Source organism: Manis javanica, chromosome 5 (genome assembly GCF_040802235.1).
Source record: "Manis javanica isolate MJ-LG chromosome 5, MJ_LKY, whole genome shotgun sequence".
In the NCBI taxonomy this organism is placed as follows: domain Eukaryota; kingdom Metazoa; phylum Chordata; class Mammalia; order Pholidota; family Manidae; genus Manis; species Manis javanica.
Genome location: NC_133160.1, coordinates 20,302,625 through 20,328,588, shown reverse-complemented (window position 1 = coordinate 20,328,588; position 25,964 = coordinate 20,302,625). Strand labels below are relative to the sequence as shown.

At 34.9% G+C, this 25,964-nt stretch overlaps 1 protein-coding gene across 2 annotated transcripts in view; it reads right to left on the bottom strand.

The window, feature by feature from the left end:
- Positions 1-25,964, bottom strand: part of RBL1 (RB transcriptional corepressor like 1) — a 67,228-nt gene that overhangs the window by 15,883 nt on the left and 25,381 nt on the right. The window contains exons 12-19 of one of the 2 annotated variants that reach the window (XM_037012926.2): positions 25,446-25,583; positions 23,730-23,894; positions 21,773-21,905; positions 17,813-18,079; positions 16,622-16,833; positions 9,689-9,865; positions 8,084-8,155; positions 6,589-6,679 (exon numbers count right to left, since the gene is read on the bottom strand). In XM_037012926.2, coding sequence (XP_036868821.2) covers positions 6,589-6,679; positions 8,084-8,155; positions 9,689-9,865; positions 16,622-16,833; positions 17,813-18,079; positions 21,773-21,905; positions 23,730-23,894; positions 25,446-25,583 — 1,255 coding nt within the window. The remainder of the gene's footprint in view (positions 1-6,588; positions 6,680-8,083; positions 8,156-9,688; positions 9,866-16,621; positions 16,834-17,812; positions 18,080-21,772; positions 21,906-23,729; positions 23,895-25,445; positions 25,584-25,964) is intronic. The other variant, XM_037012927.2, reaches the window with a different exon arrangement.

Below are 25,964 nucleotides of genomic sequence, written 5' to 3'. Positions count from 1 at the left end.
CTCACAAAAAGAGCCTCAGTAAATTCCAAAATATTGAAATTCTACCAACCAATTTTTCAGACCACAAAGGTATGAAAGTAGAAATAAATTCTACAAAGAAAACAAAAAGGCTCACAAACACATGGAGGCTTAACAACATGCTACTAAATAATCAATGGATCAATGAACAAATCAAAATAGAGATCAAGGAATATATAGAAACAAATGACAACAACAACACTAAGCCCCAACTTCTGTGGGATGCAGCGAAAGCAGTCTTAAGAGGAAAGTATATAGCAATCCAGGCACACTTGAAGAAGGAAGAACAATCCCAAATGAATAGTCTAACATCACAATTATTAAAACTGGAAAAAGAAGAACAAATGAGGCCTAAAGTCAGCAGAAGGAGGGACATAATAAAGATCAGAGAAGAAATAAACAAAATTGAGAAGAATAAAACAATAGCAAAAATCAACGAAACCAAGAGCTGGTTCTTTGAGAAAATAAACAAAATAGATAAGCCTCTAGCCCAACTTATTAAGAGAAAAAGAGAGTCAACACAAATCAACATAATCAGAAATGAGAATGGAAAAATCACGACAGACTCCACAGAAATACAAAGAATTATTAAAGACTACTATGAAAACCTATATGCCAACAAGCTGGAAAACCTAGAAGAAATGGGCAACTTCCTAGAAAAATACAACCTCCCAAGACTGACCAAGGAAGAAACACAAAAGTTAAACAAACCAATTACAAGCAAAGAAATTGAAACAGTAATCAAAAAACTACCCAAGAACAAAACCCCGGGGCCGGACGGATTTACCTCGGAATTTTATCAGACACACAGAGAAGACATAATACCCATTCTCCTTAAAGTGTTCCAAAAAATAGAAGAGGAGGGAATACTCCCAAACTCATTCTATGAAGCCAACATCACCCTAATACCAAAACCAGGAAAAGGCCCCACCAAAAAAGAAAATTACAGACCAATATCCCTGATGAATGTAGATGCAAAAATACTCAATAAAATATTAGCAAACAGAATTCAACAGTATATCAAAAGGATCATACACCATGACCAAGTGGGGTTCATCCCAGGGATGCAAGGATGGTACAACATTCGAAAATCCATCAACATCATCCACCACATCAACAAAAAGAAAGACAAAAACCACATGATCATCTCCATAGATGCTGAAAAAGCATTTGACAAAATTCAATATCCATTCATGATAAAAACTCTCAGCAAAATGGGAATAGAGGGCAAGTACCTCAACATAATAAAGGCCATATATGATAAACCCACAGCCAGCATTATACTGAACAGCGAGAAGCTGAAAGCATTTCCACTGAGATCGGGAACCAGACAGGGATGCCCACTCTCCCCACTGTTATTTAACATAGTACTGGAGGTCCTAGCCACGGCAATCAGACAAAACAAAGAAATACAAGGAATCCAGATTGGTAAAGAAGAAGTCAAACTGTCACTATTTGCAGATGATATGATACTGTACATAAAAAACCCTAAAGACTCCACTCTAAAACTACTAGAACTGATATCGGAATACAGCAAAGTTGCAGGATACAAAATTAACACACAGAAATCTGTAGCTTTCCTATACACTAACAACGAATCAATAGAAAGAGAAATCAGGAAAACAATTCCATTCACCATTGCATCAAAAAGAATAAAATACCTAGGAATAAACCTAACCAAAGAAGTGAATGACTTATACTCTGAAAACTACAAGTCACTCTTAAGAGAAATTAAAGGGGACACTAATAAATGGAAACTCATCCCATGCTCATGGCTAGGAAGAATTAATATCGTCGAAATGGCCATCCTGCCCAAAGCAATATACAGATTTGATGCAATCCCTCTCAAATTACCAGCAACATTCTTCAATGAATTGGAACAAATAATTCAAAAATTCTTATGGAAACACCAAAGACCCCGAATAGCCAAAGCAATCCTGAAAAAGAAGAATAAAGTAGGGGGGATCTCACTCCCCAACTTCAAGCTCTACTACAAAGCCATAGTAATCAAGACAATTTGGTACTGGCACAAGAACAGAGCCACAGACCAGTGGAACAGATTAGAGACTCCAGAAATTAACCCAAACATATATGGTCAATTAATATTTGATAAAGGAGCCATGGACATACAATGGCAAAATGACAGTCTCTTCAACAGATGGTGCTGGCAAAACTGGACAGCTACATGTAGGAACTGGACCATTGTCTAACCCCATATACAAAGGTAAACTCAAAATGGATCAAAGACCTGAATGTAAGTCATGAAACCATTAAACTCTTGGAAAAAAACATAGGCAAAAACCTCTTAGACATAAACATGAGTGATCTCTTCTTGAACATATCTCCCCGGGGAAGGAAAACAACAGCAAAAATGAGCAAGTGGGACTACATTAAGCTGAAAAGCTTCTGTACAGCGAAAGACACCATCAATAGAACAAAAAGGAACCCTACAGTATGGTAGAATATATTTGAAAATGACAGATCTGATAAAGGCTTGACGTCCAGAATATATAAAGAGCTCACACGCCTCAACAAACAAAAAACAAATAACCCAATTAAAAAATGGGCAGAGTAACTGAACAGACAGTTCTCCAAAAAAGAAATACAGATGGCCAAGAGACACATGAAAAGATGCTCCACATCGCTCATTATCAGAGAAATGCCAATTAAAACTACAATGAGGTATCACCTCACACCAGTAAGGATAGCTGCCATCCAAAAGACAAACAACAACAAATGTTGGCGAGGCTGTGGAGAAAGGGGAACCCTCCTACACTGCTGGTGGGAATGTAAATTAGTTCAACCATTGTGGAAAGCAGTATGGAGGTGCATCAAAATGCTCAAAACAGACCTACCATTTGACCCAGGAATTCCACTCCTAGGAATTTACCCTATGAACGCAGCAATCAAGTTTGAGAAAGACAGATGCACTCCTATGTTTATCGCAGCACTATTTACAATAGCCAAGAATTGGAAGCAACCTAAATGTCCATCGGTAGATGAATGGATAAAGAAGATGTGGTACATATACACAATGGAATACTACTCAGCCATAAGAAGTGGAAAAATCCAACCATTTGCAGCAACATGGATGGAGCTGGAGAGTATTATGCTCAGTGAAATAAGCCAAGCGGAGAAAGAGAAATACCAAATGATTTCACTCATCTGAGGAGTATAGGAACAAAGGAAAAACTGAAGGAACAAAACAGCAGTGGAATTACAGAACCCAAAAATGGACTAACAGGTACCAAAGGGAAAGGAACTGGGGAGGATGGGTGGGCAGGGAGGGATAAGGGGGGGGAAGAAGAAGGGGGGTATTAAGATTAGCATGCATGGGGGGGAGGGAGCAAGGGGAGGGTGGGCTGCACAACACAGAGAGGACAAGTAGTGACTCTACAACATTTTGCTAAGCTGATGGACAGTAACCGTGATGTGGTTGTTAGGAGGGACCTGATATAGGGGAGAGCATAGTAAACATAGTATTCTTCATGTAAGTGTAGATTAAAAATTTAAAAAAAAAAAAAAAAAAGAAAGAAAGAAAGAAAAGGGGGATTACTCCTTAACAGGATAAAACTATTGGTAAATCAAAGATCAACGCATGCTTTAAATATCCTTAATGTTGATCACTTAAAGGGTGTCAGATGATCAGCTATGGAGGTACTCTTTTCTGATAATATTCCTTTCTCTTAATTAAAAAAAAAAAAAAAAAAAGCAGTTACTGTGTGCTGACCTCCAATGAGTTCTGCACAGTGGTATAGAGGGCATGTCAAAGTGTGGGCAAAGGGGCTGTTTGTTTCTACGCAGAAGATCAAGGCCTAGCTTGGATACCCAGAAAATGAACTAAGATACGATATGAGGAGGAGCTTCCGGCATCAGCACTCTCTGGAGGACTTGTGCCGGGGGATGATCATCAAAAAGCCTCCACAGGGATCCGGACGATGCTGCGGTTGTGGCTGCATCCAGCCCACCATCTCCTGGACTTGCCATAAGAAGGAGGAGGGAGATGTCTAGGCTGGCATGTGCATACAGTGAGACAACGAATTTGACCGGATCTGTACTGTTGGAACTCAACCAGGAGTTGGAAGGGGTGCAAGTTGTAGCACTCCAAAATCTCATGACTATAGACTATCTATTGTTAAAAGAACATATGGGATGTGAACAGATCCCAGAAATGGGCTGCTTTAATTTGTCTGATGGTTCAAGTACAGTTGGACAATATCCATCATATCATAGATAAATTTTCACAAATGCCTAGGGTGCCTAAATGGTTTTCTTGGCTTCACTGGAGATGGATGGTAATTATAGATTTGCTTTGTTTATGTCACCGTATTCCTATTATGTTAATATGTGTGGGCAAATTAGTTAGTAGTTTAAAACCTATACATACTTAAGGTACTATACAAGAAGATATGTCAAAGAAATAATCAATCCTCCCATGTTTCCTTCATATCCTACATCTATAGCTTTTCTTCTTCCTTCCTAATTACAACCCTTTAATAGAATTCGTGCCTCATATCGAATTTACCCAGTATAATTCCTCCAGGTGGTAAAGATACCTCGAGACAAGTGCTGGGCATAGAAGCCACAGGGCATAAATCTGCAAAGAAGTAAAAAGCTAACCTTTGCAAACAATATGGCTTCTCTCTCACTTACCAACTTTACATTTCCCTGTATGGCCCCGGAAGATGACTGGTTAGCCAGAGACGGGTAAGATTCCTCAAGGGAGGAACAACCTAAGACAGGCACAGTCGCAGGGGGGCCATCAGGTGAGAATTTGGGGATCAACAGAGGTGAGGCTCAGAACCTCACCCCCCCTGCTTTGAGAGAAATCTTCTGCATCCGTGGATGTCTTGCTGCCCTTGTCTGGCCTGGATTAATACTTAGTCCATAGGCACACACCTGATCATCTGATCATCTACATTTGCCTTCTTACAGCACTAAACTATGTTTTCTACCTTTATCTTGCATCTACCTACCACTTCAGCATTTTATTAAAAATAATAATAATAATAATAAGAGGAGAAATGTGGGATCAACATATAAATCAAGTACAAAAATCAAACGAATATTCATATTTGACCTGATTGTTTATAGGTCATATTGCATGATCAAAACCGAAAGTTTCTGTGATGAATGCCCTTGTACTGTTCACCATGTAAGAATTTATTCACTATGTAAGAATTCGTTCACCATGTAAGAACTTGTTCGTTATGCTTCAGAAGATTGGAGACTGACGAGAATTAGGCTTGAGATGGATTAAAGATTGTACATTGAGCGTTGACTCCCCTATACTGAATTTTATTGTTGTTAACAACCATTTGATCAATAAATATGAGAGATGCCCTCTCAAAAAAAAAAAAAAAAAAAAAGCTGCCAATTTCCTTTTTTTTTTTATCTGCTAATAAATATCTAGTTAACAAATATATATATATATAACACAGAATTTGACCTGAAACCTTTAGGTTAGAGAGTAGCTAACCCTCATTTAACCTCAAACTTCACTGGGAGATGCTGCATTAGAAACCATGATCTATTTCCTTTTGCTTTTATGTTCTCTTGAACTTCACTCTCCCTGTATGCCAGATACTTCCTAGCAGTTACTTTGTATCTCATAGAGCTCACTCTTTCTTAGCTAACATCTGAGGCCTGATTTTGTGAGGACAGAAAAACCACCCAGGATAGATGAGCAAACATGGGTAACAAAAATAGGGTTTTTGGTTTTCTTTTTGTATTTCATCAGGTTACTGTTTAATATACTACTCATTCATTGCCTTGAAAAGGCTCAAGAATAATATATGTAAAAAGAACTGAGTTTGGCCTATGTACCCTTAAATGTGGTCATATTCTGGAACATTATTATTAAAGGAGTTTTTGGTAAGATCTTAAAAGCTCAGATCCCAGCAGACACCAGAATGGTCATAGATATTGTGTAATTTTAAAAAATGCCTCTGACCCAGACAATCTTCTCTAAGAATGTGGACCAAAGATTAAGCTACAAAGATGTTCCTCACAAAGCTGTGTATAATCAGAAACAACCTAAATATTCCACATTGTGGAACTGAATAAATCAAGGTACATATGATACACATGTCCACATATGTACATGTTAAGTAATGGAAAGCTAAAACAAAGAAAAGGAGATGTGCAGAAGAGGCATTTTCATAACTTATCAATATATGAATACTGACCATTTGATTTTCTTTTCTTTGAAAAAATTACTAGTACCTCAAATCTTAGCATAATGATAAAGTTACAAAGTGTGGCAAGCCTTGCTAGCAGTGGCAGAATACAAATATACTTATTAATGAACAGGTCATTTCCTTAATTGTCTCCCCAAGTTGTCACTGACAGTTATCTTACTTTCCTTATTATTCAGATTTACTTTGAAAATCTATTAAGTGCCTTTTGTGTTTTATTAATGTGTATAAACAGATGAGGGAACTTCTAAAACAAACACTTATGCATCATCCACTCCACCTACATCATTAACTCCATGTTGTCTGACATCCACCATATTATGTTACAATGTAATCAAAGGTATATTAGTACAGAATAAATTGGGCAACTTACCACAATCTGTCATTTCAAAATCACCATTTATGTTTTTATTGTATGTCAGAGCTTCTCTTGGAATACTTTTCAACAGTACACTTCTATAGACCTACAGGTTGTTGGGAGGAAAGATTGCTAAGTCACAAAGAGGCATAGGTTAAGCAAAACTAAAATAAGAACAATATCAAGCCAATTAAAAAGTAATTATCTATATGAGTGATAACCAAGGGCAAGATGTTAATAGCCTGGTAAATGTAAATTATAGCAAACATCTGAGAAGAGGGGATACAAAAGCACAAAAGCAGAGTCTACTATCTAAAATATGACATTATAGGAGTTTACAATAGAATTAAGTAAGCAAGCAGCAACTAAACACTGATGAGCAGATTTTGCCAAAAAAAAGCAACTTCAATGACAATTTGTTCCTCTTTCCTTTTAATTAGTTATGTGAGAATCATCTGATCTCATTGGGGCTTGTTTTTCTACTCCTATCTCTTTCCCACCTCCTTTTAGATGGACACATGGAATCTGTTCCCCTCTCTTACCCCAAACTCTTTCCTCCCTCCAAGATAGCTGAAAGGCATGATCCATTCCCCCTCATCTATACTAAAGTCACCTTAATGATCTTTAAGGATCGTCTGGACCTTTCTAGGACCTGTTCCTGAGGAATTTTTCTGAAGAAGCCTAGAAACTCTATTACAGGATATAATAAATGGCTCTTCTAATATCTGTGTATCACTCAGTATCACCGTATTTTGGGGCTTAAGAAGTGAAACTATTTGTGGGGCTCTTAGAAGTGGGTGTGACAACCAGTACTTGGGTCTGGAATATCTGAGCTACCACACCTCTCTTCCTGTCTAAAATGGCAGATCATCAGGGCTAGAAAAGAGGCCATAATGCTCCCTTACAGCAGAGCAAGGAAGCTCTTGAATGACCAAAGCCTTTAGGTACCAAACACTTTCTTCAGTTACAATAATAATACGGAGCTAAGATCACTAAATATTTACAAAGTGCCAGGCCAATATGACATCTTATATTTTCATGACTGAAAAGTTGTACAGAATTTTCACCACGGCTATTGTAAGAACATTATCAGAAATGCTTGACATCTATATCAAGATGCAAAAAGGATTCTTAGCAGATAGCAAAGAAGCTGGATTTAATAAATCATCAAATTTCACTGGATTTAAACAATATCAGAGATTAAAGTCTCATATAATTAAAGACGATTATAATAGATACTTTTCATTAGATTTTCTAGTGAAAAATGTTCCCATTCAACAAAGGAAGATAAGAATGTATGAGAAGTTATGTACAAATAAATGGATGAGTCAGAAATAGCCAATTTCCTAGCTTCTACTGGAAACTGTCTCTTGAGTTTAATGGTATCCATTAAACTAAAAATCCTTAAGTATAGTAAAACCATAAGGAAGTTTACCTTTTATATATGACCTGTCAGCAAAGAAACAGTACAAATCTATGTTTGGACAGGAGGAAACATAATGTAACTCACATGACTATTAGCTTGCGGTTGGTTCCTGTAACTTTTCATTATTTCTTGAAAAGTTCTTTCTTCTTTTGTTACCTAAGGAAAAAAAACTGCATTTATCAATTGCTTTTAAAAGAAAAATGGCTCTGAACAAAAACTTCAATTACAGATTGGCACTGAGAACAGTCTTGCAGAAAGCTATTAACCCTAGGCCAGTCCATAACTAAAAACCACTACCATTTATGATTTTTTTACTACCTTTAAAGTTCAGGCTTTGTGGCCTGTAGGACTCAGCTAATAGTTTCATTAATCAAAAACACTGAGATGCTATGGTATAACTCCACTGAAAATGCATTTCTTTATAAAAAGAATGACATATGAAAACTCAGATCTGCTGAATCCCCTACAGGCTCCTGTTTTATTAGTTTTTAAGTACTTATTTCCAAGTAAATTAACCACATACTAAAGGACAGAAAATGTCTTGTGGTGACTCACAATAAAACTGAGCAGTTATTATAGGATTAAGCTTTTAACATTTCAGGATGGACTATAGGGTTTCTAATGCTTATACAGAAAAGTCTCAGTGGTGGTCAAGAGGAAAATGGATTAGTGATCCATTAAGGAATCCCTTCAGGACTATTTGTTATGATAAAGTTCAGTTAAATTTCCTTTCCTCTGCTTCACTGTCCATTAGCATTAAATCTGTTGTCCATAATGAGGAGCTAAAAATGGCAAAGCCTGAATGCTGATAGTTCTCTGGTAAACACAAATGACTAATTAGTAACATGTATTAATACCTATTTTGAATAGAGATTTCAAAGAGGCATCATGAGAGTAGAGTCACAAAGGAATTTGAAAACATGTCCTTTGCCTCAAAAAGCTTAAAAATTGTGTACATAGGCTAGGACTGGCAATGTGGCCAATATAGTCAAGACCAAAGTTACCAGATGAACATTTCAGATATGTGAGAATTTTAAAAAACAAGATATACTATTTTTTTTTAAATTGAAACTGGCAAGTTTTTTTATTTATGCTGTAAGAGTCAGTTAACCAGGGAGTATTTACTCAAGTGAAATAAAAACCTATGTTCACATAAAGATATGCTATTTTATAACATAAAACATGTTATAGCAACTAGCAAGTAAAATGCTCTTCTGAGGCAGTGCAACAAATTACCAGAAGGCAAGTTATAGAAACTACTTTACACTAGATCATGAATTAGGAGATTCTCAGTTGCCACTTATTAATTGTGTAACTTTGGCCAAGATATTCAGCTCTGAGCCTCAATTAATCACCTACAATGTATGATCATTGTACTTGAAAGTACCAGATTAGAGGTGTCACAGAGGTGGGAGTGGGGGTTGTTCATATTAATAGTGTGGAAAGCCACTTTACTACAAATGTTCTCTACAAACTTTTCCAACTTCTTTACTGCCAGTAGTATTCTTATGAAGTGGGAAAGCTGATTATTACAAAACTAAATGGAGGAGCCCAGAGAACAGATAAAGTAGCTGGAATTTACTACTTAATTAACAATGATGGGCACTACTGGCTTATAGCACTTAAGGCCAACTAATGATCAAGTGCAACAGATTTTCATCTCATGCTTTCCCCCAACTTTTACATTACCTTCGCCATGATGTAAAAGGCACAAAGGAGAAGCTGATCCAAATGTCTGCTTTTCATTAGATCAGGGCAGTGAACTAAAGTGAATTCAAAACATGTCCATATTTTCCTTCGTAACTCATTTGAAACATCCAGTTTTAAACATAAATCACGTAAGCGTACACTTGCCAAATGATAGACCTAAAATGGAAGATAGTCCATAGATGCAAACAACAGGTAAATAATTTCTCAAATTTATGCCTTACCATGAACATAAGCTTTCAGGCCAAGATTAACACCTAGGTTGCTGAGATATTAAATGCATAAAATTTCTAGTTTATAGTACTAAGTCAATGCTGGCAGAAGAATATAGATTAAAGCCAAATTCTATTTGGAAAACTACTTTAAAAATTCTTTTTGAAAAGATGTCATCTGCTACTCTATGCTGCCATCAATGTAAAGTGAGATAAAATGCAGAATTTACCTGCATCCGGATCACTATGAATACATAATTTTTTCAAGTGTTCAGAAGTCTTTCTCTCTCTTCATTTTTGCTTCAGGTTAAATTGTTAGAAAGCTTAAAATGTCAGATAATAAAGAACTAACATTTTTGACTCTAAAAATGAGTCAGAAAACAAAACCATTACAAAAGTTTCCCCTATATTGTTTTCTACATTGTTTTTATGAGTACATGAAAACAATGTTAAAGTAAATGAGATACCAGATTTTTTTATTTTTGTTGTTTGTAACTACATCAGAGTAAATTCAGTTCAATGTCTGGAACCTTTCCATGTGTACAGTCTTTATATGAATTGATCTTATTGCAAAGGACCAGAAGGTCTTACAAGTTTCTAAAATGGCTTCTAAACATCCAAGAAGCATTATGTTTTATTGTTTTAGAATAGGCAACACTGCTATGATATTCCTAAAGCAGATTATCTTGTTTTGAATTAAGTCTTTAACTTAAATGTTGAAGGGAAAAAATGATTACTGTATCTGTTGCAGAATAGTATCTTTGGCAGGAAAAAAATCCATAAATTAGAACTTAAAAGCAAATGTAAGCCATCCAATACACTAATTTGTTAGACAGACAACTAACTGATTGACTCCAAAGCCAACAGTGACTCATGTTATAGCAAACTCATTTTCTGCTCCCTATTCCTTTGTTTCTGGTCCAGCTGGCTGAAAGATAAACAGAAACCACTGGGGTCAGAGAGGTAAGAAAGATGTAGAACTTTACATTCATGGCAGGAGAAAATAACAGACAGAGGGCTAGCTAGAAAGATTAAAAACAGTATCTAATTATGTAATATTTGGTAAGTGTCTTTTACAGAGTTGATCCAGTGCCTTATAAAGATACACATACTCTGGAAAAGCATTCTGATTCTAACAAAAAATTCACAGTAAATTCTTTTCAGGCATTGAACACTAGCATCATACTGAATTCAACATGATAATAGCTGTAATTTATTCAAGGAATGGTTACTTTGAACTCATTACAGATATAGACTTTTATGTTCATTGTAGATAAGGACATCCTAGTCCCTTTTAGGATAAATTTTTCTAGTTTTTAATCTACATCAAGTAGGCTATAATTAAATGGAAGAAAAAAAAGCTAGATTCTGAAGTAAATTCAGAATTAAGAATTCAGAAATAAAGCCTTATTTTTGTCAATATTAATTATCATAGGCACTAATTTGCCATTTTGAAAATTAAAAATAGTGAATGAAGGAGGAAAATGCTGCATTTTGGAACTGTGCTTTTAAAATGGGTCTTAGGCATTAATAGGTAAGCCCAAGATGAGGGGGTAGATAGAGTAGAAAAGTCAGTGGAAGGCAGAGAAAAGTCAAGTCTCTGAAGAATTATTTATAAAACAGACTAGAGGAAATAAACTTAGGTTGGCATCAAGAGATAATTTAAAAAAAAACATTAATTTCTTAAAAATGAAAAATTTAAAACACTAATGCTTAAAAAAATGCTGGGAAAAAAACCAAAAAGCAGTGTCTTCTTTTTACTTTACAGTTCTTAAGACTGAGCTAGCCACTTATGGAGTCGACTGGAGAGGTACTTTCCTGTGTGGGGTTTAGAGAAAAATCCTGTTTTGTTAGAAACATCTGATTAATATGTCTGTCTTAGCAGAAGTTGATGGTGCTTATAAATGACAGAACAAGTTGAAATTATTTCTATGTTAAACATTTCAGTCCCTTTTCATTAATACTAGGTATTATAATGGGAACTGGTCAAATCTTAATTTAAAAGGTAACACATTGGATTTATGATAAAAACTGTGTAGCCTCCCCACAGTATCCTACCAATCTTTATAATGATTCTTCAGTAATTTAAGCTTATCCATAGGTCCAAAATGAATTTGTCCCACAGTGAATTCCCATCTATAGCTACATAACACAATGGAGTTCCAGTAAATTCTAGATGATGGCCAACTACTTACTCAAAGTTATGTAAGACATAACTGACATGAAACATAAGTTATATCAGGAAGTGGAGTCAAATCATATCAGCCTGAGTTTAAACATGGCTCAGTAAAGTCACAGTGTTCTCTTAAGAGGTCAAATGTTTTTTAAAAAGGCTAATGGTACATTTCCTGATGCAAACTAGACAGACACCACAAGAAAAGAAAATTACATACCAATATCTCATGAATATTTACTGAAAATTCTCAACAAAGTACTAGCAAACTGAATGTAACTGCATTCACTAAGAGGATTTTACAGTATGACAAAATATAAGGATAGTTTAATATATGAAAACCAATATGCTACATTAACAGAATGAAGGAAAAAAAATGATATATTGGCGGGAGTCATGCCATTCAAGCTGTGTAGCAAAGCTCAGGCTGGAGGAAGACCCCCATAAATCAAGGGCCTTCGCAGCTGGCTCCCCCTATTACCCACCTTGATTTTGTTATTCTCTATTATACTATTGGCTTTGCTTTTACTTGCATTTTTGCTAAGGGTTAACTAACCTTTGCTGAGCAGTGTGGAAAGGATGAGAACATAAGTTTCCCAGGAGCTTTTCAGGACTGTGCCCCTGAAGAATGGAACACGCAGGGGCCAGATGGCGATCTTGGCATGAAATACTGAAACCTACTGTTAGTTAGTCAAACATTGACCGCCCCATCTCCACTAAGTGGGAATGCCCCCCTTTTTTATTACAATGCTAGTGAAACTAGTGATGGAAAGTCTTATAGAAATAGTTATGAGAGAATATTGAATAGAATAACCCTGTTTGACACTTAATCCATCTTCTGTTTTCTTCAATGTGCTACTTCTATAGTTTTTCTTCTTCCTTCCTAATTACAGCCCTTTACTAAAATTCGTGCCTTATATGTGAAATTACCAATTATCATAATTTTCCAAGAAGTAAGGATACCTCAAGACAAGTGCTGGGCCTGGAAGCCACAGGGCATAAATCTGCAAAGAAGTAAAAAACTAACATTTTCAAAGAACATTACTTCTCTCTCACTTACCAGCTTTACATCTCCCTGTATGGCCCCGGAAGACAGCTGGTTAGCCAGAGACAGGTAAGATTCCTCAAGGGAGGGACAACCTAAGACAGGCGCAGTTGCAGGGGGGCCATCAGGTGAGAAAATGGGGGCCAGCAGAGGTGATACTTAGAACCTCACCCCCCCAGTGTTGAGAGACATTGTCTACACCCGTGGATGTTTTGTTGCCCTTGTCCAGCTTGGAATTAATACCTAGTCTATAGGCACAGACCTGATCATCATCTACACTTGCTCTCTTACAGCACTAAATCATGCTTTCTATCTATATCTTACATCTACCTACTACATCAACATTTTATTAGATTCGCATATAAAGTATAAAAATCAAATGAATAATCATATATCATATGTCTTGATTGTTTATAGTTTAAGGTCTGTAGTTAAAACAGAAACAGTTTCTATGATATGAATGCCCTTGCACTGCTCACCATGTAAGAACTTGTTTAGTCCCTGCAGTAGTGGAGTCATGGAGACCTGTGTAGCATGTCAGGGAGATTTTGGTATCCACCCAGAAGAAAGAGAAATGTAGATAAGAATGGGAAATGTAGTTTGCTGCTTACTGTGCCCTATAAAGGGGTGTATAATGAAGATATGAATTTATGATTTTAGATTGATTATAAATTTATTAAAGCTTCTAAGAATATTTTTGTGGGAAAGAATCCTAGCTAACTGTGGCAGTAGGTGACCTGTATTTCACCCTGAGCTGATAGACTCCATAGTCACTGCTACATACTGCACGCTTCTACGGTTACATGCACTACTTAGAAACTGCATTGCATAGAAAAGTAAAACACAATAGAGTCCATGTTGCTAGGAAAAGTTTTGGTCAAGGAACAGAAAACGATCACCTGTCTAACACTTGACCAACCATGAATAGATTAGAAAGAAGAAGAAAGAAAAAAGCTTGCCTATACCTATTAATCAACTGCCTATACCAATTAATCAACAGAACAATAAAAAATAATCATATCCTTGTGCAAAATGGTATAAATAAAGCTGTCATCAGCACTTTGTCGAGAGACCACCTCCATCTGACTCTGTGTCCTGTCTCTCCATGCACTGACTCCGTCTCATCCTTTCGGGCTTCACACCCGCCTGCTGGAGCTAGACTCCAGCAATATATCATCATCTCAAGTGATCCAGAACAAGGATATGATAAAAATTCAACACATTTTTGTTAAAAAAACACTCAATGAACTAGGAATAGAAGGAAACTACCTCAACATAATAAATGCCATATATGAAAAACCCATAGCTAAAATCTTACAAAGTGAAAGAGAGAAAACCTCCTCTAAGATCAGGAATAGGACAAGGATGCTCAATTTCAGCACCCCTATTCAGTATAGTTAGTATTGGAAGTACTAGCCAGAGCAGTTAGGCAAGGAAAAGAAATAGAGCCTGAAGAGTTCATAAAAGAATGTTAGAGCTAATAAATGAATTGAGCAAAACTGCAGGATACAAAATCACTACACGAACATCACTTTCACTCCTATGCCACTAACAATGAATAATCCAAAAAAGAAATTAAGAAAATGATTTCATTTATAATAGCATGACAAATAGTAAAATATTTAGGAATAAACTTAACCAATGCAGCAACTTGTACACCAAAATTCCAAAATGCAGCTGAAAGAAATCAAAGAAAAAACAAATAAATGGAAAGATATCCCATGTTCATGGACTTGAAGACTTAATATTGTTATGATAACACTATTCAAAGCAGTCTACAGATTCAAAGCAATCCCTATCAAAATCCCAATGATGTTTTTTGCAGAAATAGAAAAATCCAAACTAAAATGCGTATGGAATTTCAAGGAACTCTGAATAGCCAAAGTAATCTGGAAAAAGAAGAACAAAGTGGGAGGTCTCTCATTTCTTGACTTTAAAACTTACTACGAAGTTAGTAATTAAAACTGTGTGGTACTGGCATAAAGACAGACATAAAGAGGCCAATAAACAGAATAGAGAGCCCAGAAATAAACTCTCACAAACATGGTCAAATGACTCTTGATAAGAGTGCTAAGACTATTCAAACGGGAAAAGACAGTCTTTTCAACAAATTGTGTAGAGATAATGGATATCAACTTATAACAAAATGAAAATGTATCTTTATCTTACAACAGATACAAAATTAACTCAAAATGTATGAAAGAACTAAACATAATTGCTCAAACTATAAAACTCCTTTAAGAAAACAAGAGAAAAGCTTTAGGACATTAGCATGGGCAATAATATGGCACCATGTAACACATTTCAATGATACCAAAAGCACAAGATAACGAAACAAGACAGTTAAACTAGATTTCATCAAAATTAAAAACTTCTGTGCATCTAAGGACACTTTCAACATGGTATAAAGGCAACAGGTGGAATGGGAGAAAACATTTGCAAATCGTATTTCTGATAAGGGATTATTATCCAGAATATACAAAGAAATTCTACAATTCAACAAAAAAAACTAAAATGAAAAATGGGCAAAGGAAATGAATAGACATTTATCTACACAATATACACAACCACCCAAGAAGCACATATAAAGATGTTCAACCTCACTCATCATCAGGGAAACACATCAAAATTACAATGAGATGCCATTTCATTCTCATTAGGATGGCTATAATAAAAAAAAATCAAAATAACAAGTGTTGACAAGGATATGGAGAACTTGGAACCCTTGTACACTGTGGCAGGAATATAAAATGGTGCAATTGCTGTGCAAAATGATGTGGGAGTTCCTTAAAAAATTAAATTTAGAATTATTATCCTACTTCTGGTTATATACCCAAAAGAACTGAAAGCAGAAACTTGAATAGATATTCAAGTAGATGTTTCATAGCATTAATCACAATAACCAACAGGTGGAGAAACAACTCAAATGTCCATCTACAGATGAATGGATAAACAAAATGTGGTACATACAGAAAGTAAATTCTGACACTCTATGACATGAATAAACTTTGAAAACATTATGCTAAGTGAAGTAAGCCAGTGACTAAAGGACAAATTATCTATCTCTCCATCCATCCATCCATCCATTCACCCACAGGAATAAGTGAAGCAAGTTAGTCACAAAAGGACAAATTACATGATTCTACTTTTAAGAGGTACCTAGAATAATCAAATTCACAGAGACAGAAAGTAGAATGGTGGACACCAGAGGCTGTTGGAAGGGAGAGGAATGGGGAGTTATTGTTTAATGGGTACAGAGTTTCAGTTTAAAGAGTTGAAAAGTTCTGGAGGTGGATGGTGGTGAAAGTTGAACAACAATGTGAATGTACTTAATCACACTTAACTGAACATCTAAAATGGTTAAAATGGTAAATTTTGTTATATTTTACCACATACAAAAAAAGAAAGCTAAAGCTGCTCTCTGTTCCTTAATCTTTCTTATATTGATTAAATGAAATCTTTTTACATGATATAAATACACATACCTTTCTATAAAACAGTGCTAAGGATCCAGTTCTCTTTGGTTTGCTTATTCCAGTTGGATGTATCTCTTGTACTTTAGTTAGATGGGTCTGTTTTGGAGAAGCACCAATTAATGACTGAGCATTAAGTGATACAGGAATCTCGACTTTGGCCTCCTGAGTTGTGTTCATGGAAACTGGTATCAGTGTGATCTCTCCAGCATCATTTGCAACACCTGAATGTACAAGCAAGAGTTCTCTGTTTTAGTAATAAGCTGCATGTGTTTCAGAAAAGTTAACTTTATCTACCTACCTACCTACCTACCTATCTATGGATGCACAGGAATATGTTAAAAAAAGGAGCGAAAAGTCACAACATTAGTAATGTTAGGTTATAATATTCTTATTTTCTATTTCTTCTCTGAAACAATATTATTTTGAGCTCTTAAGATGATTTAATCAAAAAACAAAATTCTTGTTTAATATATTCATTAGCAAAGCTCAGATAAGAAAGTAAGTTCTAACAAAGAGTGTAGTAAATTTATAAAATATGAAAATTCATAAAACAATATAGGTTCCAAACAAAAGGTGGGACACAGGATATTTAGGACAGTTAAACTATTCTGTATAATACTATAATGGTGGATGTGTCATTAGACCATTTGTCAAAATCTACAGAACGTATAATATCAAAGTGAACCTTACTGTAAACTATGGATTTAGGGTGATAATGATGGGTCAGTGTAGACTGTAACAAATGTACCTTTATGGTGCAGAAGGTTGATGGTGAAGGAGGCTGCATGTGGGTAAATGGGAAATCTCTGTCCTTCCACCCAATTTTGCTGTGAACCTAAAGCTGCTCTGAAAAGTCAACTTCAAAAAAAAAATAGTATAGGTTCAAGAAAAAACCTATTCTGGGGCACAGGGAGGGCTGCGCAACACAGAGAAGACAAGTAGTGATTTTACAGCATCTTACCACACTGATGGACAGTGACAGTGAAGGGGTTTGTGGGGGGGACTTGGTGAAGGGGGGAGCGGCGTAAACATAATGTCTTTAATGTAATTGTAGATTAATGATACCAAAATAAAAAAATAAATAAAAATAAATAAAAACCTATTCTAACCTACTGGGTCATGTGATTCAACCTAATAAAACATTTCTTAAATTTTTATCCAACTTAGAAAAAATACAAAATAAAAGCATTGAAATACTACCATGCAATGGGATCGTAACTTTATGTCCTGTTGTCCCTGTTACTATGGCTGTAGCCATTGTCAGAAGACTCTGCCCAGGTGAAATTGATGTATTTTCAGCAGTAATGCTTGAAGAAGGAGCAATTTTCAATTTTGTTCCTTCTGTTATGATCCTGTCCATAAGCATTTCTTTTGGGGGGTCTTCCCCAAAAAGTCTTCTTTTAGCACTCCCTGCGGTAGGAGAACTGTAGCGTTCATGGACAGAAATTGGAGACAATGGTTGCATATCTAATAAAGAGAAAAATAAATTTAAAACAGTTTGATATGTATTCCAAAATTATAAATCAGGCTTACTCATTAATTCAACAAATAGATATTGAGTTACTATGCTATGCACTAGGGATCCAGCAGGGAATAACATGGCCTCTGTCCTCGTGGGATATCATGTCTAGTGGGAGAGAGAGGCATGAAATAAGTCAGTACAATAAACTGAAAATTATGATAGCTCACCTTTCTGGTTTTTTGAACCTGTGCCTCTATTACGGTAGCAAAATATTAAAGGTAAAGTAGAAGCTGAGAGGTAGTATGAGGTGACCACTAAATTTAAGAAGGAATCCAATTCGCTTCTGTCTCCCAATCCTATCTAGTAAATAACACCTGAGAAGGAAAAATCAGTGACTTGGTTCACAGTTTTGCCTCCTCCCACACCCCTATGTGTCAAGCAGTTTAAGGCAGTAGCTATGGCTTTTTGATTTAATAGTAGATACAGAATCATCTTTTACAAGATGATGAAGATGATGAAAGCTGATATGACTGTTAACCTGATATGGCTTAACCTGAGGATTGGCAATAAGAGTGTTGATCAAAAAGAAAGTAAGGGTACGGATTATATCTTCCAGTGTTATAAACTGCTTTCCATCTCAACTAGGTGCAAAGATTCTCCTAGCCCCTTACAATGCTACATGTTTTTCCACAATTCTCCCCAACTTCCCCCAACCCACTGTTTCTTTGCAGGTATATACTTCTAAACTGAAAGCATTTCACTATTTTTACATTTACTAGATAAATAGACAGCCACGTAATTTATTTTCAAAACAGAGGTATAAAAATGATCTCTGGCAATGATTTGACAGCTCTTTGTATTGCCCAGAGGAGTGGGGAAATAGTCATAGTTTAATAAAAATCTCCCCATAATTCTGGGGGTTATGAAAGTAGCTCTGACTTCTTGTCCTTAGTAAAAAGTGGGAAGTTCTATTGTAGCTCCTATTATTCTTTAATAGAGTCTACCTGTTTACCCTGTATCTTAAGAAATCCAAAGCAGTCCTTGAATCTGAGTAGGAATGTTCAAAGCTGACATTCAAGAGAGGATTCATATTAATAGCCATGAAGTGCAAACCTCTTTAGGATCATTTCCTAGCACAGCACTAGAAAAGCTATGGACACACAACAAAAATTTAATAAATATGCAAATTAATTATCTTTTTCTCTCCAGGGAGTCAAGGCTCATTATTATTGTTCTCTAAGGATTTTCCATTACTTGACACTCTTGCCTGAACCCCTACAAGAAAATACTTTTAATTATAAAAATAATATATACCCTGTCTGTTCACAGCAGCATTATTCACAATAGCCAACAAATGAAAATAATCCAAATGCCGATCAACTAATGAACAAACAGTATGTGGCATATTCACACAATGAAATATTATTCAGCTATAAAGATGAATAAAGTGCTGATACATACTGCAACAGACACACCTTGAAAACATGCAAAGGTAAATAAGCCAATCACAACAGCAGCATGTTAAATGATTCCATGTACATGAAATGTCCAGAATAGGGAAATTCAGAGACAAAAAGTACATTAGTAGTCCCAAGAGCTTGGGGAAGGGAAACTGGAGTGATTGCTATTGGATAGGGGGTTTCTTTCTGGGATGACGAATATGTTCTAGAATTAGATAATGGTGATAGTCTTGTGAATATATTAAAAACTACTGAATTGTACACTTTAAAAGGGTAAATTTAACGGTATGTGAATTTTACCTCAAAAAAAAAAAAAGGTCACTGAAAAACACTCAAACAATGCCAAAAAACTGTAATTAAGAAAGTTAACACTCACTCAAAATCCCACCACCTGGAGAGAATCACATTTTGGTGACCATTCTTCATGATCTTAGTTCTCAGATCTCTAGCTAGGCTGCAAATATACACACACACACGTATATATAATATGTATTTACAAGTTAGAGTCACAGATACCCACACACACATACACACATGGTTCAAGCTTTGTGCAGTTCCAATATACATGAATTTCAGTTACATAGTTTTTAAAATTAACAACAGCCCTAACCAAATGGTTTAAATTTCAAATTTCAGTTGCCGTGGTATATTAACTGTGAATAATTCCATGAACTACTAGGTTTAGTCCACAAATGATTATGTAAATAACAGATGTGCATAATGATCGGTGACCCAATCACATCACTTTTTTCAAAGTATGTTGGTGACTGGTCAGGGCACACCTATTATTCAGTTCATGCAGACAGCAAAGCATATATAGTTATGTTGCCTTCTTGCCTCCCAGTGATAAACTCACGTGACATTTTATAAAAGCAGAAAAATGAAAGAGGGAATTATTTTTAAAAAAAGACAAAAATACACAATAAAATAAAAAGTGATAATGCTGAAAGTAAAATGAAAATAGAGTGTCAGTGGAGTTATAGAAGCAATAGCTGACTTTGGGAACACTGACAATGCCATTGAAGATTAGATGTGCAGCTAGAAAAAACTTTGTGTAGATGAAATATAAATGAGTTAAGTTGTTGAGATGGAAAGATTAAGGATGTCCAAAACAAAGTGATGATGGTAAAAAACTTCACAGTAAAGGAATTCTCAGAGATATTTCACAGCATTGAAAGCACAAAGAATAAAACGTTGAAAGTTGATCCAAACTTAGAAAGGAATACAACAGTTCAATCAAGGCACAGAAAATATGCTCATATTCAGTGTAAGTTATATGAGAAGAAGGCAGTAAGCACTATTGATTCTTTTTAATTAAAAAAAATAAACACTTTCATTTTTAATGTTTCCAATGCTTTAAGTTATACTATACTAAATATTTGTACTATTTTTCATTTCTCTAAACATAATAGTTTTTTAAAGCTTTCACAAGATCTTTAAAAGTATAAAACAATCTTAAAATTATTCCCATTGCTTACCAAGATTGTTTTGCATGCACAGCTTACATATTTTTATGATCCTGCAGTACGTATAAAGCAATGACTACACATGCACATACACACACATAATTATAGTGCAAAAATGGACCTGGAGCTATATGTAATCTGAATACTTGTTCATCTGAGGTTTGTTCAAGGATATTCTGTGGACAAAAGATTTTCTTAACTGACTTAAAAAAAACTCAAGATCTACATAATCGAGAAGATGCACACATAGGTTTGCTATGTCACATCACAAAAGAAAATAAGAATTCATTAAAAATAAGAATTCACTGAAAGGCTCAAATGAACTATTTTAAGAGAGTATAGATAAGTCATTTATTAGATGAATTTAAGCATCCCAGAGAGTTCTGCTCTGCTTTAAATGTTTATCTCTTAGACATACACAGAGGAAGAATGTAAGTTCTGTCACATTTGAAAAGTAGGGAATTATCTCATTTAAAATTTTCTATTAGCATTTAGGAAAGGCTATGCGTGTTTATTAAAAGGCAAAAATATTATTTCCAATGATTGACATTGCAATTAAAAAAAATTACTTCCAAAATCAGAGTGGAACTCTTACTAACATAAAAAAGAAGGCAATGAGCCACACAGGGTGTTGGCATAAGCATTAAGCCCCTTTTCAAATCCTGATAAAGAAACCAGATTTTTAAAAATATATTAGCAAGATTTGAAACTTTTCTGAGAAAAAAAAAAGATCTCTGTTATTTTTTCACTGTTTTACTCATGTTGAACCTACCTCTTCGAAGACTCCCACTGTCAGTCCGAACTTCTTTCACCCTTGGGTGCATTAGAGGAGACATTGGCATCATGGGCAGATGTCCCTGTACATTTCCTCCATTTCCTGTTTCAAAGTTATTCGGGAATATAACCTGTCGAAAACAAAAACTCTTTGCTTTACATACAGATAAACCCACTGATGAAAACTTTTAACAGAAAAAAATGAGGAAAAGTGTTTTTTTACTATTTTCTCTTTCCTGCTTCTTCACAATAAAGTACTCAATAGTTAATATTGTTAAATATATGTAAACAGTTCACCTCACTTGATCTTATAATTTCTACTTAAGTTTACTGACTACTAGAAATAAACCAATGAGGTAGGCACTATCATTCTCCATTTAGGGATGAGAAAATTGAAGCTTATAATGTGAAATCTGCCCAAGGACACACCCCTAAATAAGAGCAAGGGCTTTGACCCAAATCCTTTTCCTTCAAGCTCGTAGCTTTTTTCATTCTCTCAATAGATTCTACAATGGAAATATTGATGAATACCAAAGATTATCCAAAGATGAGAGAGATTTCAAGAAAACATCTCTTTAGTTCTTCCTGATCTTGGACAATTCTTCCAAAAGTTTGGGATTAAGGAAAAATTCAAGAAGATTAATGAAGTATAAGGAGACACAGAAAAGCACAGAAGAATGAAAAGACAGGAGTTGTAAAAGAACAACACAGAGGTGGAGGAAAAGGCTTGACTTCTCACATGATACAAAACTGAAATGTGTGATTTGTGTGTATTAAGCACAAACTTTTGATTTTTTTAATTCTAAATTACTACCAATGAAAATGTTTACATGGACATTTGAAAATAAAAAATGATGGGATGAATGGTTCCATAGATGACACTGAAAGCACAAGCAATAAAAGAAAAAACAGACAAACTAGACATCAAAATAAAAAAATTCTATGTTCCAAAAGACAAACCATAGAATGGGAGAAAAGTTTCGCAAATCATGTATCAGATAAGAAAGTTATATGTAAATATAAAGAGCTCCTATAATTTAGTAATAAAGACTGAATTAAAAAATTAAAATATGCTCAATTAAAAAAATGGGCAAAGGATCTGAACAGATATTTCTCCAAAGAAGATATATAAATGACCAATAAGCACATGAAAAAATGTTGAACATCATTAGCCATCAGAGAAATGCAAATTAAAACTATGAGATATCTCTTCATACCTACTAGAACAGCTAGAATCAAAACAACAGGTAAGTGTTAGAGAGGATGTGGAGAAATTAGAAAATTTATACACTAATGGTGGGAATGTTAAATGATGCAACTACTTTGGAAAATGGTCTGACAGTTCCCCAAAAGCTTAACAGAGTTACTGAATGACCTAGCAATTCTACTCCCCAACATATACCCAAGAAAAATGACAACACATATTTACACAAAAACTTGCATGAATGTTCATAGCAGCATTATTCATAATAGCCAAAAGACAGAAATAACTCAAATGTTCATCAATTGATAAATAAATAAACAAAAACAGCATATACATGCACTGAAATATTATTAGGTCTTAAAAAGGAATGAAGTGTTGATATATTCTACAACATGCAGGAACTCTGAGAACATACTAAATGAAAGAAGCCAGTTACAAAGGACCACATACAGTATGTTTTACAAAAAAGTACAGAATAGGCAAATCAACAGAGATATAAACTAGATTATTGGTTGTTTGGGGTGGTGGGGGATAGGAGGTAGGAAAGTGATTGCTAAAAGGTATAATTTCTGGTTGAGGTGATGAATATGTTTCAAGATTGACTGTGGTGATGGCTGCATATATCTATGAATATACTAAAAACAATTGAGTTGTACAATTTAAATGGGTGAATTATAGGGTATATGAATTGTATCTTAGTAAAGTTGTCATTTTATAAAATAATGGGATTATCAGCCTTGTCCTGACTCACTTCTTCACAGGTAGGAACTTTATTTGCAGAGGCCTGGAGAGCCTCCCATAGTGCAGAATCATGACTCCATGCTAAACTCTCCAAAATCTGTTCTTCAATGCTATTCAGATGTTTCACCATGTCCCTGGAAAGTCCCTCCTCTGAGCGGATCACCACCTCGATAACCTAGAGAAGAGGTAATTGAGAAGGTAAGTAGTCTCAAGCAGTCAGTTCTAGACTGGGCTTGCACACATACAAGCTCTGGTCTTATTAATGACAAAGAACCAAGGATATTACTGAACTATAATTCCGTGGCTTATTAATATATTTTAATTTATAAAAGAATTTTTTACACTGTCAAAATACTTTCACATGCAATTCTGTTGTTCATGTTTTCTTTTATTCATGGAAGACTGAGGCAATGATAAATGGACAGTGGTCAAAAGCCCAATAGTGGAAGAAGGCAGGGCTTGAGTTCCTGGTCAAATACTATTTTAAATTTACTGCCTCTTCTCAAACTATTCTTCCCAATAGCATCAAAGAACAGAAATAATAACATATTTAAAAAGAACTTTGCTTATAGATAATTCCATTTTAAAAAGAGTAAATATCTAGAACAAAAAACCTATTAAGTATACTATACAAAAATATTAATAGTGATTATTATTTATAATTAGGATTATAATGTCTGGTATTTTTGTTTGTTTTGCTTTTTGCTCCCCACCTTCCCTCTCTATAGTATGTAGTTTTAATATTTATATTTATGTGTGTTTTCTGTTTTTTTAAGGCTATATATTATTTATGTGGTTAAAAAACAAAAGCATTTAACTTCTTGAATGAAAAAATGTTACAAATAAAAACAAATTGCTATTAGCTGAGGGCAAAACAACTTTTTTCCTTAAATAAAATTACATATGTTTTCTAATAGAAAATCTGAACAGACACATCAATATGAAAATACATAGAAGCAATTTTCCGTACAAAACTGAAAAAAATATTTAATTCCACTTAGTCAACAATTCAAATGGATAAGCTTTCCAATGATCTCCATTTTCTACAACTTTAGGCATTTTTGGGTATAAAAGTTTAACTCTCCAAACTAACTTTTCTACCATCAATCATTTGAAAGTAGCACTGATGATGAAATATTGATTAAACCATGCCAGTAAGTGTAATGGTAGCATCAGTCTTAAATTTGGACACAGATTCAGAGAACACTAAGTGTTATTGTAGCTGTGATCTCTATGTTGTCTAAGAAAAACATTCATAAAATAGTTACAGCAGAAAAAGAGTGTAAGATTCATCCACACTGAATTAGCTCAAATTTGGGGAAGGAACATGATCTGTTACTTCAGCTTCATTTGCTAGACCATAACCATGATCAATTTTAGACCTCTTTCTCTTGGGAGAGTTTTTGTTGTTCATTATGCGTCTATTTAACAGGATTATCATTTTCATTCATACGTATGGAAAGTTCAGAGTTAACTACTTATTTCCTGGTCACATTTGCAAATCAGTGGTGGAAAAAGAACTGAAGCTGTGAGATGAGCTTAATTTATTATTGATATCCTTATCCTCATCCTCTTCCTTTGTCCTTGATTCCACCCAAAAAAAGTACGTTTTCAGAATGCCTCTGGAAATATTCTCCAGATGTCACTTCAGCTTGTTTCTTTAGCACCAAGATAAAAAGAATGTTTATGTGAGGTACACCATAACATAACATTGCTCTCATCTCACCTTATAAAAATAAAATGGTCGCAAATTGAGAATATCAATAATCCAGGGAAAAGTACGAGGTGAACTATAGGCAAAGAGCACAATTTCCAAACAACAGGCCATCAGGGAGCGATGAAATATATCCTGCTCTAAAAGAACCTTGAAGAGAAAGACCACAGTTTAATATTTCTCAGCAATTTCAGTCTTTGCTATTCTATAAAGAAGACCATAGAAACACGATAAAATAATTTGCGTATCAGAGATGAAAATTTGAGCTCTCAAACTGGTAAAGAGTTTTCTTTTAATATATAATCTTAATTGGTGGTAGATTCTAAATTTAAATGAGGCATACACAACAATCTGCTTTGAAATTTGAGAATATTTCCATCAAGAAAAAAAAACATTAGAATTGGTTCCACCCTTTAAAATGACATTTTTATAACTGTTTTGTCATTATAAGGATTAATGAAAACACTAAAACCAAAGGCATTATATAATATTACAGATAAGACTTATAAAAAGTTGAGAAAAAGATTTTAC